At 39.1% G+C, this 21,519-nt stretch overlaps 1 protein-coding gene across 4 annotated transcripts in view; it reads right to left on the bottom strand.

Moving 5' to 3' along the window:
• Positions 1-21,380, bottom strand: part of CCDC25 (coiled-coil domain containing 25) — a 35,774-nt gene extending 14,394 nt beyond the window's left edge. Inside the window, exons 1-6 of one of the 4 annotated variants that reach the window (XM_019733120.2) lie at positions 21,206-21,312; positions 16,542-16,589; positions 12,419-12,458; positions 7,659-7,710; positions 3,714-3,828; positions 2,595-2,670 (exon numbers count right to left, since the gene is read on the bottom strand). In XM_019733120.2, the coding sequence (XP_019588679.2) occupies positions 2,595-2,670; positions 3,714-3,828; positions 7,659-7,710; positions 12,419-12,440 (265 nt within the window). In that variant the 5' untranslated portion in view covers positions 12,441-12,458; positions 16,542-16,589; positions 21,206-21,312. Of the gene's footprint in view, positions 1-2,594; positions 2,671-3,713; positions 3,829-7,658; positions 7,711-12,418; positions 12,459-16,541; positions 16,590-21,205 lie in introns of those variants that run through there. The other 3 variants (XM_019733121.2, XM_074338365.1, XM_074338366.1) reach the window with 3 other exon arrangements.
• Positions 21,381-21,519: the final 139 nt, after the last annotated feature.

Raw genomic sequence — 21,519 nt, 5'->3', positions numbered from 1 at the left:
ATCGGCCCTGAAGACCTTCCAGTGGGAGAAGACGTGGAGGTGGGGGACAGTAATACCGACGAGCCTGACCCTGTGGAAGCCTATGTCAGTGTGTGTGTGTCTTAGGTTTTAACAACAAAATTTTGTAAAACGTACAAGAAAGGGAAGAATTAATTAAAAAGAGAAAAAAGCTAATAGAGTAAGGTTATAAAGAAAGAAAACATTTCTGTATAGCTGTATAATGCGTGTTTTAAGCTGTTATTACAAGACTCGAAAAGTTAAAAAATTAAAAAAGTTTATAAAGTAAAAGTTACAGTAAGCTAATGTTATACTGAAGAAAATGTTGTTTATAAATGTAGTGTATCATAAGCATACAGTGTTTACAAAGTCTATAGTCATGTAGAGCAATGTCCTAGGCCTTTCTTTACATTCACTCACCGCTAACTCAATGACGCACCCAGAACAAATTGGTCTTGAAGCTCCATTCATGGTAAATGCCTTATACAGCTGTACCTTTTTTTAATCTTTTATACCATATGTTTACTGTACCTTTTCTATGTTTAGATACAGAAATACTGAGCACTGTGTTATCACTGCCTACAGTATTCAGCTGGTAGCCTAGGAGCAACAGGCGGCATGTGTAGTGGGCTACAACATCTAGGTTTGTGTAAGTTCACTTTAAGATGTTTGTACAATGACAAAACCGTCTAACGATGCATTTCTCAGATGAATCCACATTGTGAAGTGACACATGACTATATAAGCAAAGGCACAAGGTAGAAAAACAGAAAATATTTGCTTTGGCTAGAGTGTGAAATATGGGAAGGGAAAAGAATTCCGTAGTCAGATCAAAGATGCTTAGATGCCAGCTTAAGACGTTTGGACTTAATTGTATAGACAAGGTGGGGTGTCATCAAAAGTGTCTGAGCTTTTAGAAAGTTTAATCTGGCAGAAGATTACAAGACGAACATAGGACGGGCCGATCAGATTCTATGAAAACAAATACATTTAAACCCAACTCCCTTGGTTCTGAATGCTGAAGGTGGTCAGCGAGGGAGGAAAATATTTTCACTACACCGTGATGCCAATGGGCGTGTACTCAGCAAAGACAATCTTCACCTCTTCGCATCCTCTGCTACTGACTCATGAGAGAGAATCTTAGGCTTAGCTCCATTTTCTAAGTGAGCCGTTGCTACAGGAAGCTGAAGAGGAGCTGAGTAATTTGTGTCAGGAGTCTTCTCTCCTCTTTTCCTGTAACTAGTAAACTATGAAGAGATTAGGAAGAGGCCGGGCCAAGAATAAAGAGTCTAAAACTCTTTTAATAGTCACATCTGCTAGTCAGGGGCATGGAAAGGAGACAAGAATGCGTGAAAGAGGTTGCAACACACAAGGAAAGAGGGTAACGATGGTTTTAATTTTTATTATTTTTATGTCAATAACTGAAGATCTTAACTGGAAATCTTAAGACACTCTGTTCTCCTCATAGAAATGGAATGTCCTAAAAGTAACTGCAATTTAATGATTTATAGGGTTGAAAATCAGTGGCCCTACAAGACGTCCCCTTTCTTTGGCCAGGTGCCTGATTCAGTGAGACTACCCGAGTCAGACTCAGGAAACGCAGTCTCAGTGACAGGGAAGGAGTTATACTACCCAGCTCTTGTCCTGTCACCACTCACCTCTGGTACCTGGTACTGGCTGTGTGTCTGCCCCACGCTTATCTTCTACCTAAACCATAGTTCTTTCCAACCCTCTGGATCGTCCCCAACTTCATATCAAAACAAACTTACTTTCACCCTATCTAGGTCTATGTCCTACACCTAAAATCCAATCAATTAACTCAAACATTCTTAGCAGAACACCATTTCCTGGCTCCCCCTTTTAACTCCCACCTCTACCCCAATAATTGTCCTTCTTAACCTGTCCAACTGACAGATTAAAGCTTGTACCATAGAAACAGACAAGCACCAAGTCCAGTGTTACACGCCCTACCTAAAATACTTAACCACCCATTGTTTTCAACCCTCTCTGCACAGCAGAATCATCTGGAGAGCACTGCAAAAATACTGACACTCATGGATCACCCCAGACCAATTAAAAAAGATTCTCTGGGACATAAAGATCAACTGACTTCATATTTTCACAATTTATAGGAAGAAAAACATATGTGAGGGGAGAAGAGAAAGAAAACGTAGGAAAGAGTGATTTGGAGACGTGAGGTCTACTATCTAATGATAAATGATGAAAATAAAGACATCAAACAACATTAAAAATAAAGCCATGAGACACATCTCTTGTTTAGCTATTAACATAACCTAATTTCCAAAAGCCTCTCTACAAATAACCTTAAGGGTAGGCACATCTAAACAACCTTCTAGTCAAGGTAAGGAAAAGAGTAAATTGATAGAGGGACACAAACATTAGAGTTGGGGAGATTCATTTTTGGTTCTTTGATAGGTAGCAGAAATGCCAGCTTAAAGAATAAAACAGGGCAAAAGCATATTAAAGGTTATTCCTTTGACTCAATCCAAAGTCAATAACATGTTCTCTAAAATGTAATCCATTTCAGACACAGAGAAATCAGTGCTAATTCTGAAAACACCTCTGGGAAAACTGACCTTGAATGCTATTGGCCTTCACAAGATGGGCACAGTCCATCAGGACTTCCTTTGGAATGTCTTCTATCTTCTCCCCCTGAAATACAAAAATAAACCAAATGGTCCATTACCTTGTTACCGATCGACACTGGAGCTCTCATAGGACACCATTTTATGAAAAGCAGTGGCTCTTCAATTGCATTTCAGGACACTGAAAAACGAAGTCTGTCATGGGAATGCTTCTTTAAAATAAGAGAAGACAGTAATATGGAAAAAATAAACACAGGATATGAAAGAAAAACAACAAAATACTAATTACAATTATGTCTGAGTCATTTTCCCCCCTTTCTTCTTCTCATTCTTACTTCTAGAAACCTCATGGGGTAATGGTGCCTATTTTTGACAATTGGAAGTCTCCTTAGGTGAGGTCCCTACAGCGTCCCACTCAAAGAGACATCTTATGGTTCTGGGTCTCAAACATCTATCCATCTATCCTCAAACATGAGGACAGATAGGTCATCTAGCCTCAGCCTTAATCAGGAAGCAAGCTCTTGGTGTGGTAGATGAATCCACACACCATAAGGGAGAAATAATACTCACTCATTGTCTCTACAGATACTGTATCAAAGTCAAAGCTGAACAAGAAAAGTCATTCCAAATGAACAAAAATATTCCAGAGGCAAGAGTGAGTGGAAATCAACTAAGTACTGGCTCCTCCGAGGCATGGGATCACAGAAGCACTTTGGTCTGGGAATGAAATGCTCTACCTACATAAATATTTGGTGTAAATGAAATTGTCCCATTATGTTTCCACATTTTTTATTTTAAATGTTTTAAATGGGAATCTCTCAAATACATAAATTTGGACCAAAAACTAAGTGATTTAAGTGTGTCACTACTTTAACAATGGCTCTCACCCCATGCAATTCCCTGTCCGCTTAAACAGAGAATTATGAATTCAAACATCTTGAGAACAGTGTCATCATTATGAATATCAACCATTATACTAGGCTACAATATGGTGACAGTGACGCCTTCAGGGGCTTCTACAATACACAGGAGATGACTGACCCGATACTAAATAAATCAAAATGAGTAATTAAAAAACAAAACAAAAGCTACCGGTTTTTGAGTACTCACCACATGCCAGGCACTAAGTAAACGGCCATATGAAATGGATAGTATTATCCTCACTTTACCAATGAAGAAAATGAAGCTTAGCGAGGGTAAGTAACTGGACCAAGGTCCCACATATCTAGTAAGTGACAGAAATGAGAGATAAACCCAGGATTAGAGCCTTGCTCTAAGAAGTGGCCCCAGAGTATGATGCTTACAGGGTTCTGGTGGAAATGTTAGTTTCTTGACCTTGATGTCAGGTTTTAGTCCAGGATCCCTTCTTACTACCTGTGGCTGTCACTATTCCTGAAGCAATCTCCTCTCCCTGTTTTTAAACTTTGAAATGATAGGAGCAGACAAAACTCATTCAGCTTAGCATTAAGCATAAAGTCACAGTAAACAGAGTGGAGTGTCTAAGGTACTCCCAACATGTAATGGTCAGAACTTTGACTGTGGGCTTTGTGTCATCTACGTTAATTTAAGAAACCTCTAGGTAAGTGAGATTTTTCGAAGGGTTTTTAAAAATCAAGTCTAGGAAAGAACATGGATGACTTATCTATGATCTTCAAGGTTTGGCCTAAATTTAACAAAAAAGAACGTACGTATACCGCGGTTAGCATGTGCCAGGCATTATTCTAAGTGCTTCAGATAGGCGAGCTCACTGAATCTTCACAACGGCCCAGTAAGATAGGTACTGTGAGCTGCCTTTTGCAGATGAGGAAATGGGCGCAGATGAATGACTTGCTCAAAGTCACACAGCTATCATGTTTCCCTGAAAATAAGACCTAACCGGAAAATAAGCCCTAGCATGATTTTTCAGGAGGACATCCCCTGAACATAAGCACTAATGTGTCTTTTGGAGCAAAATTTAATGAAAGACCCGGTTTCATTTTCAGGGAAACATGGTAGCAAGCACCAGAGCCAGAATTCAAATCCAGAGTCCGAGTTCTGGACTTAGTCTGACTGCATCTCCGACACTTACCTGGTACCTACTAACAGACACAAAGGGCTGTCCCGTTTACTGCAGATCAACCAGGTAAAAGTTCCTTAAGGAGAACATGTTTTTTATGGAGCACATTATGTGCTTCCAAAAGAAAACAACGTTAAAATTCTATTCAAACGAGTAACAACTGGTGGTAATGTGAATTTGGGACAACCACCATTATTTCCATTTTCTAACACAGCAGAACCCAAAGGAAAAACTTTAATCTGAATCAAAAGGAAACTTGGTAACAACACACTCTATTTTCTCTAAACTTAAAATAGTTCCAAAATGGCAAGAAGTTGCCTAGGAGAACTCAGAATTTTGTTCCAGCACAGCATTCACAATCTTCCTCTTTTCCTTTACAATAGAGTCGCAGACACATTAATAGTATAAAGATGCGCCACAATGTTTAACCTTGCTAGTAAATTAAGAAGTGAATATTATAAGCATAATGAAGTAATAAGCACCTTATATTTACTTGACATGGTCAAAGGCTATTTTTTTTTTTTAAGTTATAAAATCCCCTGAAGTGTTTGGGCAGGGCGGGGGGAGTGTGTGTGTGTGTGTGTGTGTGTGTATCTGATAGCATTTTAAATTAGCATAATACTTTCAGAGTTCAATCTGATATAAAAGGAATTACCAAACTTTATAGCTTTTGACCCAGTAATTCCTTTTCTGAGAATTACTCTAAAAAATAATTCAAAAGAAGAACAGATAGTAGTTCATAAAAAGACATTTCTTATTGGAGAGTCATAATGCTGAAAACGGTAAACAACATAAATTCTACCACAGAAGCTTTCATATTAATTGTGGCATATTACCAACTTAAAGCAGCCAGCCAAAGTAATAAATATGATCGTAACACAGTAGCATGAAAAGTTTATAAACTGTCACTTTAAAAAGTAATACAATCAACCAGAGGATGCCAGGAGGGAATGTAGACTGAGAGGAAAGAATCTAGCTGTATGATAAGTGCATGACACATCACTGAAGAGGGCAGGGAAAAGCTTACAAGTAACTTTGGAAAAGTGTTTTGACTGGAAACTGTAAGGCAAAAAGAAAAAATAACTGCACATAAACACTGTGCTTTAGCTGGTAAAGCTGTTTCTTATGGGGATGCAGGTTAACAAATCTGAAACTGCTTCCACATACATTCAAGTCTAATAAATACGCAAGTGGATGGCAGGTGGGGGAAGGCACGCGTCTCAGTCTCCGAGACGGAAGTTACAGATAAGCAAGGAGGAAAGGCTAGGATGGTCCCTGTAGTGATGGATCCATCAAAGACATTAGCATGAGCCTGCCTGTAGCTTACTGTAGGTACAGCTAGGGAGACACAGACACAACTCATACGAGCGTATGTATACACATACTTTCTAGCTGTCAGGTGAGAGGGCCTGGAAGCAAGAGCACGCCAAGTTCAGATCTCGGCTTCTAAATAACATTCCCCAATAAAAGGAACCACAGTTCTCTGGAGAAATGGCTGATTCTGGGGCTTGGGCAGGGAAAATACAAGATGACCCTGGAGCATCTTGTCATGCCAGAAAGGAAAGAAGTGCTCAGAAAACAGAAGGATGCAAGAATGTCAAAGAAACACAGCAGCCAAGCTGAACGAGCTCCAGCCAAAGCTGGAACAATTGGAGCAACAACGTATTACTAGATTATAACCCAAAGTATAAAATAAATGAGTCCATACTGAAGCAAATAAATAACTGAATAAATAAATGGGGGGGGGGGGGTGAGGAGAGAAAAGACAAATCTTCCTTACAGAATTCCAAACAATGTTATGTAGACACTTGCCACTCCAGGAAGTGGAGTTTAATTCCATCCCCTCTCCTTGAGTATGGGCTGGACTTAGTGACTTCCTTCCAACAGCAGAGGACAGAATGGAGGAGAAAGCAATTTTATTGGGGAGAAACCTGGCAAACAGTTCCCTGGCCAGGCGATCAAGGTTAACACCATCAGTGATAAGCCCTGTTAATATGAATGAGAAGGGCACTTCACCTCTGTGATATTCACCCCCCAAAACCTGTAACTCCAGTCTAGTCACGACAAAAACATCCGATAAACCCAAGCGGAGTGATAGTCTACAAAATACGTTATGAGTACTTCTCAAACTGTCAAGGTCACGAAAAATAGGGAAAGGATGAGAAACTGTCACAGACCAGAGACTAGGCAGACATGACAACTAAATGCAATGTGGGACCCTGGAACAGAAACAGGATATTAATGGAAAAACTGGTAAAAACAAAAATAGAGCCTGGAGTTTAGTTAATGTACCAATGTTGGTTTCTTAGTTCTGACAAATCTACCATGGTAATGTAAGATACTAAAAATGAGGGGAAATAGGTATGAGGTATATGGGAACTCTGTCCTCTACACAACTTTTCTGTAAATCTCAAATCATTCCCAAATAAAACATTTTTAAAAAGCAACACACATATCAAGTATACCTACCCTAAGAGTCACCTCTATAAAATGTAACATATGGATGTAAGGACAGATTGTAAAACAGTGGTTGTATACTACGAGGGAACATGCGCTCTTTCCCCTTTAGTACTAGAACGCAGGTTTAAACCCTCTGAAGCAGCCCCTGCTAACCGGGAACACTGCCCTTGGGGACGCGGGACAATCACAGGAGCCTGAGCAAAGGAACCACAACGTGATCTCCACTGAAGACACAAAGGCCCGTAGTAGCAACTGAAATGAAAGGGAGAGAAAGCAGAGGTGACAGACAACATGCCTGAACTGGCAGGACAAGACTGCTTCTAGCTGGGACTATGCCCCATGTTCAAGTCTCGGAAATTACCAGAATTTCCCTTAGTGATTTTCTGGGTCAGGGGGAAGACATCTTTCATTTGCTAATTTTTAGACTTTTGCACATATTTATTACTCTCAGCAATTTAATTGTAGAAAGAGGCTAGAGGACAAGATATGATGCTCATCACTAAAGAAAAAGTCATGAATCCAGGTTTAAATCCAGTTACCTTATGTAATCGAAGATATACATGAGCCGAAGAGAGTTTGTCCACATGAAACCTACAAAGAACGAAAACCACTTTTAGCAAGAGGTACAAGACAAGCATCTCCTCAGGCCACTTGCATTTCAGGCATTCCAAAATCCAGAACGAATTAACTCAGTGCCTGCCACATGCTAAATAGCCGGGGCGTATAAAGCACAGTCACCACCTCCACAGGGCTCACTATCAACTGGGAGAGGTAAGATAAACATGGAAGGTTCTGCAGCTGTGTGACACGAAGTGCCAGGATGAGTACTAGAGACAGTAACTGTTACATGCCCTGGGAAGCGCTGCATTTCAAGTGAGAAAGAGCTATCAGTAACCATAGGCTTCACTGACAACTGCAATCTGGTAGGTCCCTGACTGAAGCACAGCACTTAAGAGAAAACAGGCAAAGGAATTTCAGGTGAGAAGAGAAGGGGATGAAAGATGTCAGCAAGACTTCAATGCTGCAAGTCTGGGAGACTGCAGGACCACGGGCAGAAATACCTTACGGTGGGAGAGGGCATCAGTTTAGAGAAAAAGATGAGGGATTGGTTTGGGACATTCTGAGTTTCAAGCGATGGCAAAACAATCCAAAGAGAATGTCAAGCACAGAGTTGGAAGAGTCAGGTGAGACCTGCAGACAGTAAACAGACCACATCATAAAATGGGTCAGCCCAGCAAGTCTCCCAGCCTTACAGCCACCAATGGCACTAATATGTCTCCAGGGAAAGCATGGTGATTGCCCTTTATGACATTTCCCTTAAAACATACAGAATTCCCTCCCACACTTAAATTTACCTTTCATTAAGGCTCCATCATCCACCAATGTAATGAAATCTTTTAAAACTTATTTCCTTTTTCACCTAGTCCAACATTTTGGGATGTTAAGTTTTTCATATTTACAATTCACCAAAATGAAGCTGACTTTCTTTCCAACACCCAGAGATGCCCATGGAATCCTAGTATCAAACAACGATAACAGGTGATTCTCACTCTGTGATCCTGTTAACTTCCGTCAGCTCCTCCTTAGTCCTTACCTTTCCAGACTGAAGAATGTTCAGTAAAATTCTAAGGGGGCACCGTTACATCCCATTATGTATTTCTCTACACATTTTCTTAGCATGAATGTATTTTTTTAGAAGCGAAAATGGGCACACATTCACACCGAGTACAAGGTGTAGGCAGTGTGATTCTATATAAAGGTTAAGACTATACTATTTCCAATGCCCTCTTTAAAGGTTAAGCATCTTGCTAGTCACTTTGGATACAGACAAATATGCATTTTTGGCAGTCTATGATGACTCTAGGCTTTATTCTTAACCATTACTGATAGCCAGGAAATGGGCATAACATCTTAGTTTATTTTTCTCCAGCTGGTTCATTTACTCATTTGCATTCCCGTGTAAGAGATTCTTACTGATTATCATCTTCAGCTTGGCATTTTCCACCCAGAGACTGTGCTTTTTGCAAATCTAGAAATTATATATCTCATTACTCTCTTTCAGGATCTTAGGAAAATACCCCATTAGTAAGCAAACCCAACTGAGAAGTAACTTCTCCCCTTTCAACTTGTTTTAAGCCATTTCTCTATTTACAACTCTCCTATATACCCATAATAGCTCAATTGTATTCTGATTTTTCTTAAAGGTCTCTGATGTGAAATTTTACCAAAAGAAATACACAAATAATTCAATATACATCTAACTGATTCACACACAATTAGTCAAAGTACTAAGACACATGGGAGTGTCACTGCTGATACCCACCAACTTCAGGCGTGTAGGTACACCTCTACAAAAGACAGGGGGATGCATGGACTATGGGGCTTTGGTAGAAATGTAAAGTAAACAAACAAAAAAGCCAGCTCTGTAAAACAAACCTTCTTGAGAGTGAGTTTCCTTAAAAACCTTTCCAAAACCACCCAAAATGCTTACTCAAAGTTAAAATTATGCCCATTAGTTCCCTAGTTCCCTCTGTCCTTATCTTCCTCTCCCTGCTTAATCACTGTTAACTCTACTGAATGCAGAGACTACAAACTTCAATAAACGAGACTCAATGACCTAAGGATGAAGAGATGCAGGGCCCCAGAAGCTGGGTCATTTAATTCCTTAAAGTGGGATTGCTGGAAATACTACCACTACTCTAAGGAGTTTGGAGGCGATAAACACACACTATCTCTATTTTCCTTTGTTTCAAGATATTTAGTTCCTACCTAGAAAAATCCTTTGCTTAACAGCACCTCAGAAGGTTTCCTGATACAAACTCAGATGTTGACATTCACAGAGGTAAAGTTCCAGAGTCTGTGTCAGAGGGAACCAGTGAACCAGGAAAATCTGCCCTGGAATGCAGATCAACCGAACCATTCTTAGCACGCCCAGGAATGTTTCCAGGGTTGACAGTTTATGCACCAGAACAGGTCTTGGATTTAGGGCTATTCCAGCTCATATCAAATCTTGAATAGCCCCTGAAAAGTAAAATGTAATCACTTTCAACGACAATCTCAAGACTACTGAAGAATGTCAAAATGGGTAACGGATGTGTAGGTATCTGTAGACACTGGTTTGTTTTAGTAGTATTCCGGGAGACAGTCAACCTGAATGAAATGAAATACCCAAGTCATAATACCTGGGGTGTAAATTGGAAATTTCTCTTCCACTTAATTTTTTTTTTTTTGTCAGGTAAAAGGCTATGGTAAATTGACCTTCATGGTACATCTGAATATATAACCTTTTCTATGCAGGTATTTCTGCCTCAAACCTGACATGTTAAAAACTTACAGAAGGTAACTCCGTAACAGGTGCAGCTATCCTCATCTCCCCTGATAGAGTCTGGAGATCTTTAGGCTTTAAGGACAACTGAAATAATCCAGCTGGGGATGACAGTACTCATTTGTCATTGTGAAGAACTGTGCAGTGGAGACAAGTTCTAGACAGGCAGAGTGCTATCAATTAGGAAGCCAACAAATAGTTACTGAACACCTACTATGTGCCACGCCCTGCGCTAGGCACTGGTGATATAGCAGTAAACAACACAGATCACTGTCCTCGTGGGGCTTACAGTCTAGGTCTCAGGAAGGTAGGCAGCACCCCATCCAGAAGCCCTCAGCAGCGGAAACTGCCCACCTGAGGTCAGGGGGTACCATGCATTGTCCACCTTACTGACATATTTGCGTTCAGAAGACAGGCCACTGTGCTGGGACGGGAGCAGATAAATGACTAAAATTCCTCAGGTTTCCAGTGCCTCTTGGTTTGCAGAGTGTGGACTTTAGAGAGGGTAGACAGGAAAGCATTTCCACTGTGGTCATGAATTAGTCCCTTCATAATGGGGTACGCTGGAGTAGGAGAGGAGGCACCCTTCAGTGGGTGCGTGCACAGGTCTGGGGATAGAAAAGGTCAGTAAACTGAGTCTAGGGATAACTTAAGTTAGGCTCTGTGTATTATTTTTCCTATTAAGTGCTCAATGCTGTATACTTTGTTGGAAATCAGTCAACTCTTCTAAAAATTGACAGCCTAAACTCTGTCACTATAGGGATTTAAATTAAGGGTCTGGGCCCACACTTGGAGAAAAGAGGTCCAGAGAGGTCTTCAGCCATAGCCAGACGTAAGAAAGAAGTGAACTGCAACTAAGAGTAGCAGCCTAGAAGAAGAGAAACCGACTTAGAACTAGAACCGGCTGGGGGGCCAGCAACCACCAGAGCATATCTATCATATTTAGTTTCTCTTAGCCTTAGTTTCCTCAACTGAAAAATGGGCATAATATCAGTAATTATTCCACAGGGTTGTTGTAAATTTATTAGTGGAGATAAGCACTTAACAGCATTTGCCATATAGTTAAGTGCTCAATAAATTTCATTGATACTATCATGAAAGCAACAGAATCTGTCGGGGACAGCACTTGGTCTGGGTGTTAGGAGCTGTGGAGAACGTATCCTGCTCTACAGGTATATTAGGCTCTAGGAGAGAGCCATCACAAGGGTCACAGTGAGCGGTGGAAACTGAAGACAGACAAAGCAACCTGAGTCTGAGAGTTTTACAAGGGAGAAAAACAAAGTACCAGGAGTCCATGCATTCCTAAAAAATCCTGAGTGGCAGAAAAACCCATATAGTGTGCTAAGGCAGTTAGAAAAAAGAATGCAACTAAAATGAAGGGGTTTTTTCACCATTCATTTGCTTTGTTGTTTTTTTGGACTGGCTTTTGCAAACCGCAAAACAGATTATCTTGGAAGGAGGCTAAGCAAGTATTATTATTATTTTTTAAATTTCCATAAATTATTTTGGAAAGAGGGGGCAGTGGCTGGATCAAGACTGGGTTAAACACATGAGTGAATCGAGAAGACAAAGGGAACCCAGTCTATGTTTTCTTTAAAGGTGGGTCTGGTCAAATGCTCTATTTATTCCATCCACACGGAAGCCTGTGTCTCTTTTCTTCAGTGCCTCTTGTGAAGTCGTCATGCACTCACTCAAGAAGAGTGGTCTGAATGTGTCAGTGCAGTGGTCTCAGTACTTACTGTAAGAAGACACACTGGAGGACTTCACAGGCCTGAGATCTAACCCTAACACAACACTCCCAGTTTACATGGTAATTATAAATGGAGGAGCTGGCAGCCAGCTATTTACCATTGAACATTCATAGACAAAATACAAAGCACAAGTTCTAGTTTTAATCATAAGAGTCAGGTGGTTGGCCATGTCTAAGAAAGTAAACAATGATCCACAGAAAGCTGAACCAAAATTGTTACTTACCAAATATCTTCTGGCCAGCCATACTTTATTAGGTCCTCATCTACAGGGAGATATAAGAGAACAAAGAATAGGTAAAACAACAATAACAACAACAACAAAAACAAAAACCTGTCAAATGAAGACATGCCAGAGTTTATAAATAGTCGGGAAGGGGAGAAATATCAATCCTTTCCACAACTTTTTCTCTCCCTTAATGGAGAAAAGAGCAATTCAGAGAGGCTTTGATGCTTGAAAATTCTGTAAAAATAGTTCTTACAATTGGAAAATGATAATCGTTATAATTTTTTATAATTTTTATAATACAATCTAGTTCAAAGATATTTCTATTTGAAAGTAAAACTAACAAATCAGAGCAGCTGAGAAGTTAGATGTCTTAGAAAAATGATTCACTGTAATAATACTTATATATCAAAATGTTTTGCTAAATCTTTAAAACCAATCAATTGCATTTTACTTCTTAAAAAACAACCGTCAATTAAAATTGTAGGAAATTAGGGAATAAAACACCAGAAGTATAAAAAAGAAAATAAAAAATCACCTAAAAGTCTGTCACATGTGAAAATAAAATAAAAAATAGCAAAATGTTAAAAGTAACTGTCTCGGCAGGGGGTGTGGTGGGGGGGCGGGGATGGGACACATGGGTACTGGAAAGGATGGGGTATTATAAGCGTTCTGTTACTATTTGAAATGTTAAACTATGTATGTTAGGGAAAAATAAGATTTAAAAAATTTCTTTGGAAACAATGACTACTTATTCTATCATATGGATAAACTTTTCTATTGTTGACATTTGGGTTGTTTCAAATTATAAATGCTTCAATAAATATTTTTTAAATAAATGTGTCCATATTCCTGTTTATTTCCTTAAGGTCTATTTCTAAAAGGTTGAGTATTCAAAATTTATGCACATTTTTAAGGCTAATAATATAGTTGTGTATCACCACAGAAAGGTTATACCACATATATTTCTAATAGTCACATGAATAATTAGTAACTAATTGTGCTTATTACAGAATAATTATTTAAAATATTAGACAAAAGTTAAAAATTGTAAGGGAAACAAAACGATTCATATATGACTTAAAATGTGCCCAAGAAAGTATAATCTATCTAACTTGAGTGGGGTATTTACTTCCCCAAAACCAAGAAGCTGATAATCCTTAAATGAGGGTACACTTAGCAACTGTAGACACCATGAGTTTTCTGAAGGGCTTTCTACTAGTTTAAGAGGGAAGCTGAGCTAATAGCCAACAGGTAAGCAGAAAAAGTAGAGAGAAATATAAAAACCTCTTTCTCAGTCAGGCAATGTTTGGCTCCCTAGTGACATCTGCTGGGTAATAAAAAGAATACACCTGAAAGCTTTTTAGTGAAAGTAAATAATTCAATTTAAATTTCATTTATATTCCACCCAGCCCTTAGTTTGAAGTCCTTGAGGCCTTTACAGACAGGCTGTGTTAGGAACACTAGAGAACAGTCTGCTTTAACAATGTTATACTTTTCTTACAAAGCAGAGTAGGAAAGCTGATGCCTCCAAATGACTCCAAGAGTTTTCCTGGGGAAAAAGTGTTCTATACATATTTTTTTTCCTATATATATCTTAATGACAGCGAAACACTACTCCTGGGGACTCTAGGCAGAATCTAAATTTACATATGTAGACGTAATCCTAGATTTACCTTTGTAGATATAAATTCCTACGGGGGACACTTAAAGAATTCCACAATCTAGCATATCTGAACCCACTTCTATAGAAAGCCTTCTCGGCTCTCCCTGATCCCATTTATTCTCTCAGCCCCCTCTATTTTTGTAGCATTTGCTATTAATATTATTTTGCCAATATTTTTGTAACAGACATTTACTCTTTAGAGCATTTTGAGGTGCACAGCAAACTTTATCCACACTTGTTTTTGTGTGTGCCTCCATCTGAACACTGTCAAAGCACAGACTCAGTCTTCCCCTTTGGATACTCACAGCGGCTAACACATAGGCCCGCACAGACAGACCCAACACGCTAAACTAAAATGGAAGGAAAAGAGACATGGCAGGAGTGTCACTGGCACAGCTGCCTTAGGTCAGCACCACTGGGAGCTCATCAGCGTGAACCAGTATCAAGGCAGCTGTTCACTGTAAGAAATATATAAAGCCCCCTCCCCAGAGCTGCACAGGGCAAAACCTGCCCAACCCATTGCAGCTTGCTCTAGGCACTTCTCAGTAACCTTAGTCTTGGGCGTGCACCCTTCATCGGTACAAAGAAAAGGAGATTTGGTCCGGTTTGGATCCATCAAAGGGCTCTTGCAACTGTGCCTTCCTGTTCAGTGTAATATAGGACGGTAGTAGCATCTTCTCCTCAGCTATATTCATCAGGCGGAGGCGATGAGAAAAATACAAATCCCCTATGGCAATTTATAGGTTACTAGGAGAAATAAAATTCAAGTGTTAATGCAAACAGCTTCTCCATTAAGTCACACCAAGAGCCAATGTCATAAATTCATTATAAGGAAAAACTGTTTTAAAATGAGTTCCTTTATTCTGTTGTTTTTGTTTTTTTCTGTTGGCTAGGATGTGATAGTCTTGCTTATACTGATTTTGCTTTATAGCAACCAGTAGCAAGGTAATAACCGGTTTATATAGATCTGATTTATAAGTATATTTATATAACTATTACACATCACATTATTATGTCACATATATATGTTACATTTAATATATAAGAACATAATATACTAACTATGTAACTATATCACTGCTCTTTGACATCTTTTAATTTTTGGCCTTATTTATTTCATTAAGGTCAAATGTCTCATACCAGAGAATGTTATACTTGCCTTTTAAAGGATTGAGTTTAAACTGTTGTCAGTTTCAAACTACATCTAGAACACTCATGGTTTTAGGGAAAAAAAAAAAAAAAGCAATACCTGGAGGTTAAAGAAAGGTGACTAGTGAATTAGCCAGCTCTCAGACTACTGAGGCAGAGTCATCCAGCGCTGGCGTGCTCCCAGAGAAGGGAAGAGAGGTGGCTTTCGGGAACTAAAGAAGCTCCAGTGATGGTAACTACTACTTACTGAGTGCCCACGATGGCCCAGGCACTTTACCCAGGTGCTTTCATTAACCTTCACAACCCTGCAAGGTAGATATCATCCCATGATTCTCTTCTTACAGCTAAGAAATCTGAGGTTCAAAGAGGTTAGGTAACTATAGCTAGTTTGCTAAAGAGCTGGAATTTTTAACCCAGATTGGCCTGATGTAAGAGCTGTCTTTTCCAAAACATTACATTACCCCGTGAGAAGATCAGCTGTGTTTTCCAAGCTTCAAAAAGAGTAACTCTGTCATTTTCTCCAAGTGCCCTTGTTGCAGTTCTTTCCTCCCTCACCTCAGTGTTCTCCACACTAAGGGTCAGTGCTGTCAACTCACTGCTTTCTTGACTAAGAAAGCTAAAATTCACTGTCATCCCCCTTTCCACTCGTGCAGTCAAAAAGTTTACCCCCTCAAGCAATGTTTTTCTTTTAAACTTTAGTTCAAATTCATTAGTGGATCAAAAAATTAATTTAGCAGGTTGAGACTAACTTTTTAAAAATGAAATAGAAAAGAAAATAGAGGGCATAACAAATAATGTATATATTTTTGGTAAATTTTTGTTTTAGTTATATGAATGTGTACGGTATGAAATAATGTATTTCATTCTGAAAAGAGTGGTCAACAAAATTAGATAAAAACTGTTAATATTTATCTCATGACTTAAAAAGAGCCATCTTTAGCCTCAGAAAAAACAATAGATATGTTGTTTCCACTAATCTTAAATGTGGTAAAAATGTACAGAAAATGATCTTTTCAAAGTCCAAGTTGCAGATTATTTTTGTTTGATCTAGGTTAACCCTGACTCATATCACCTGAATCAAATGATATCACAAAACTCTTTATAAAGTTACTAATGAGCAACAGGCAATCCAACTAGTTCAAATACTATTTGCTAAACTAAATTCTAGGAAAGCTAATCCTCTGGAGTTCTTTATAATGGGTTACTTAGTAGTTAGTTGAAAACTAACATCCAATAAACCAATGGGGAAACAGGCAATTAATACTTACCTGCTGGAAATTTCAAAATCAAACGCTTTTGAAAACTTACTTTCATATTTATCTTTTCCCATGTAAATAGTGTAAGCAGATGAGTTAACTAAGACAAAACAAAAACAAAAAGTAGTTAGATAACTTTATCATCAACGAAACCATTTCACAGGAAAAACAAGTGACAAATGCTTAGACTGGGGCTTGGCAACACATGGCCGTCGGCCAAATCCAGCTCTGGTTTTGGACAGCCCTAAAGCTAAGAATAATTTTTACATTTTTAACAGGCTGAAAAAAGCAAAACAAATAATCTATACTGCATGTGGCTCACAAAGTCTAAAATATTTACTATCTGGCCCAAACAGGAAAAGCTTATTGACCCTTATTAAAAACGGCTATTTTCCTACTTTCTCAGGGATATATATAGTTTAACGCAATTCCAGTTCAGTCCTCTAGTTTTTGACTTCTTCAAAAGAATTTTTTAAAAACCTTCACCATAACCACCTAAAAATAGGTTTCTATACTTAGCCAAGTTTTGTATTTCATAATTTTATTTAGTATTAGTTATATTGCAAGTGTGCTGCAAATTACAATTGGGCTCCCTGTCCCATTCAGGGAAACATGGCTCTCAAATGTTTTCTAAATCAGTGACTCTGAACCCTGATTACATATTAGAATCACCTACTTATGCCCCAGCTCCACCTAAGACAAACCAAACACAAATCTCTGGGAGGTGGGCATTGTTTTTTTTTTTTTTAAAGATCTCCGAGTGATTCTAAGGTGAAGTCAGCCTTAGGAACCATATCCTAAATCAGACAGAATATTCTGGGTATGGCTAACCTAAGGAATGACATTTGCTTTACCGAGCTAGTATGTTTTCATGTGGGCATCCTCCACCTGAAGTCAAACAAAAAGTTAAGTTTCCTAATTGAAATTCTAACTGGGTAGTGGGTTTCCCAGCTAGTCCACAAAAACTTCTTTGGCCCTCATTTGGATGTAAACTCACGAATAGTCACTGAGCCCTCAGTCTACAAAGGCTGACAGATAGGTGTCAAGTTGGGTTGGACAGTCTGTTGGCTGTCGCTCCAGAGTACAGAACTACCACAGGTGAGCTCTGAAGGCTAGTGAGAAGCACTCTTTCATCTAGTCTTAAATTTACGACTGACTGTACTTTTAGTAAGGAGAAGCTCCTTAAGTTATCAATTATAGTTGCTGTAGGGAAGGAAAACTGCGAACTACAGTCCATAATCACTTAAAAGTAGTTGAGGAATGACTTGAAAGGAGAGAATGTTGGACTAGTTGACAGAAATACTTATCTGTAATTGAGCATTGTATTAGCTTGATAAAGGCCTTAGCACAGCACATAACAAATGCTAGAAGTGCAGGAATAAAAGTAAAATGTGCTTTAGATTCTCTCTGCCCAACCTGTTAACAGTGTGTATGTGTATATAATGTCACTACTAGGAGTATATCTGACCAATTAAACACTCCATCGAGCAATGATGTTCTTTTTACAACCTAAACACTAATTAAGACTGGTTAATCACATTACAGAACATCCACAAAATACCATGCACCCATTAAAATGAAAAGGATAGGTGAAGAAATTAAATAGCAGGATAGGATTTTTATGAATCTATATACAGTAAGATTCAATTTGTAAAAAAATAAATGAATATGTAATTGTGTATGCATACATACGTGTTTACATATACATTTCTAATAGATGCTCCTATTTGCTTTCTATGTATGGAAGGATATACATGTTAAGTCACATTAACTAGCTTGCTTACGAAATACAGTTTTTGTAATCAGAAATTTTTTAAATAATTAAAATAAAACTGTCTCTGTGTAGGCCAAGCTATCTAAATTATAGCGAAGAGAATGACAAGCGATTTGGATGGTTGATCTACAAAATGAGGTGATTAAGAACATAACTTTTCCAAATCCAAACTGAGGGCATTCTACAAAATGATTCAACTAACAGTGTTATGAAAGACAAAGACTGAGCAACTACTCCAGATTAGAAGAGGCCAGAGAGTAATGAATGACAAGTGAATGCAATGATTTGTAATTTTCCTTTGTTGTAAATACATTAGAACAGTGGTGGAAACTGAGTAAAAGCTGATTAGATAATTGTATTTTGCAATATTAATTTCCTAGTTTCAAAAATGAATATCTTTTAATAAGAATACTCTTGGTTTCAGGAAAAAAATAAACATTTATGTGTAAATTGCAACTTACTAAAAGTTCAGGGGAAAATACTGTGCATGCTTTGTGTGTGTGTGTGTGTGTGTAGAAAGAGACAGAGAGAGAGATGAAGAAAGAAAAAAAGGGAAAAGAGATCAGGTAAATGTAACATGTTAGAATTTGGGGAGTCTGGGAGAAGGATATAAAGGAATTTTTACTATTATTGTAACTTTTCTGAAAGACTGAAATTACGTCAAAACAGAAAATTAAAAATAAAGAGCATGAATTGCTGAGCAAGAAGTCTGAATTAAGCTCCTGTCCATGTTAAAGGGATAAAGGAAAAACAAATTGAAATATTCTAGTAGTTTTGTTATTCCCACTCAAATACGATGGTTGATTAGTATAGGAACTAGTCATCTTGAAGATATCTGACTCAGGTGTAGCAACCAACCGAACTTTAGAGGTGCTGTAATTTCATAATTTACAGAACACCTATCTTAAGACAGATGCTATTAAAAGTACAAGTGGACTTAATGAGCCTAGTGCAGGTATTTTGTGGGTCCATAAACCACATGGTCTTGAACTTGACACTGGAAATATAATAAGGCTAATGTTTCATTATTTCATTATAAGAAAGCATAAAAGAATAAAATTGAACAGATTTTAGTCAGAGATACTAATCTTAAAACAAAAGGAAAAGAAAAAATTTCCTATTCAGATGTTCCCATTGTTTAAAAAAAGTTTTTATGCAGTAACAGTTGGTTGAAAAGCTTGGCTAGCTATACGAAGTCATTTCCTAAAGATACTGTATGTTCAAGTTGTTCTGTATTGGAATATGTAGTTCTACTATTTTACTGGAAAAGTTATCATTTTTCCATTAACTTAGCAATTTTAAAAGATATGCTGCACAAGGGCAGTTTTATTAGACTTAGAGGTTAAGTATTTTTCCAAAAGGAAGCAGTTCTGATGTTACAATGGAAGTCAATGAGAAAAGCCTGATCCATAAATCTGTGGAAGCACTGTATCTATTAAAGACACCTGTGTATGCATGACTAGGTCTCAAAGAATTTAGAACAGCTTTAAAGCGAATAAAGCAGCTAGCATAAAATACATTTCATACTTATCTACCCTGCCTGAAATTTTTATTCCATTTTGGGCATGTATGGGTATCTATGTTGTGGGGGACTTTTATGAAAGAGATGCTCAAGTTATGACAGGGAGCAGAACAGACAGAACAGAGGAAGGATTGAAAACGCTATCAGGGGCTTATAATGATATTTCAGGCCAGTATGGATTTTTTTTCTAGTAACTTTAATGATATGGGTAAGACAAACCAAATCTATGGAGGCAGAGAACTAGCACGTGGTACACTGTGGAAGTGTAATCTACTGAGAAAAATGATGAGAGGTGACAGCGTGGAGTAGAAGGCGTGGGGGTGTGTGAGTTACAACTTCTGCGGGCCTCAATGTTCTCATCTCTAAAGAGAGAGTACTACCTTATTCAATGCCACACAAACAACATGGAGCTAGTTTCACTTAAATCTCAACTTGAACAAGCAAACAGAGATAGCAATATAATAGAGTGCTATGAGTAAGTCACAACATACCATTCATTTATTCAACAAACATTTATTGAGTAACTATTACGAGCCAGGCACTATGCTAAGGACACAAGGAAATCCTGTCCCTGCCCTCAAAGGGCTTCCACTCTAGCTCAAGCAGACAGCGTTTAATACCATATGGTAAGTGCTATGTCACTGGTATACAAAGGGTGTTAAGAGGGTCCCGGAAGAGGTATACCTAAGCAATCTCTGGGTCAGAGCTAGGTCGGAAAAAGGTATTTGGAAAAGATAAGCCAGAGCTGTCCTTAAGGGTGTAGCAGTTAACTGGGGGTTGATTCTAGCAAAAGGAACATAAGCAGAGAAACGAATTCTAGACACAGCATTTCCTGGGAAGTAAAAACACCTTTTCCTTGACTGCCAACGACAAATCAGAAACATTATATGTCACTTTTCAATATCTGGGACATCAATTCTGCCCCGTGAGTGGCTGCATCGTCATTCTAGGGTCTTTTAATTGCGTTCTGTTGCATCCCAGGCCCTACAACCCTTTCCTGCAAGGATAAGGCGCACTTCCTGTAAGGCAGAATTGCTGGCGAGTGTCTTTTCTTTCTCAAAGTGGATAATTACTAGGACAGAGCCAGAATAAAGGCCGGAGGTGGTGGGGGCTTGAATTGGGAGCGTGAAGAAGCCCACAAACTCCCGATTCCAGGTAATGACGGAAGGTCTTTCGGACTAAGAGAAGAGAACAACTCCCGGATGCAAACAACGCAGGCGGGACGGTCCCTCCACGTCCTTCAGGCCCTGACTAGGGCGCACTCGGAGACTACAAGAACGAACACCGAGAGAGCGCGGGAGGAGGCACCACCGCCGAGGAGCTTTAGAACAAGGTCTAGGCTCCGCGGCGGCCTGGGGGGGGCCCGGCTTCGGTGACACCCTAACAAGAAGGGACACCGAAGGTCGTGGCGCCCACTCACCGCTGCTGGTGAAGTAAAACACCATGATCCCGGCGGCGGAGCAGCAACTCCAGTGTGGAGCAGAAGCAACCAACTGGCGAAGTTCGGATACTGGAAGCGCAGAGGATGCCGGTTCCCCGGAACTCTTCACGCACTTCCGGTGGACGTTGGGTCGCGTCATAACGTAGGCCCGTCGGCGCCATCTTTAATCTTGGCGAGTTGCATGTTGGCGGACTAGGGTGTTTCAAGGCAAAGAGGATGGTGCCAAGACAACTGGTTGGAAAACATAGCGGGGAACTCCATCTTCTTAAGAGAAAAATGCCATTGGCTGACTG

This window comes from Rhinolophus sinicus, linkage group LG07, assembly GCF_036562045.2.
Source record: "Rhinolophus sinicus isolate RSC01 linkage group LG07, ASM3656204v1, whole genome shotgun sequence".
NCBI classification, from domain to species: Eukaryota; Metazoa; Chordata; class Mammalia; order Chiroptera; family Rhinolophidae; genus Rhinolophus; species Rhinolophus sinicus.
This window is presented reverse-complemented; position numbering and strand designations above follow the sequence as displayed.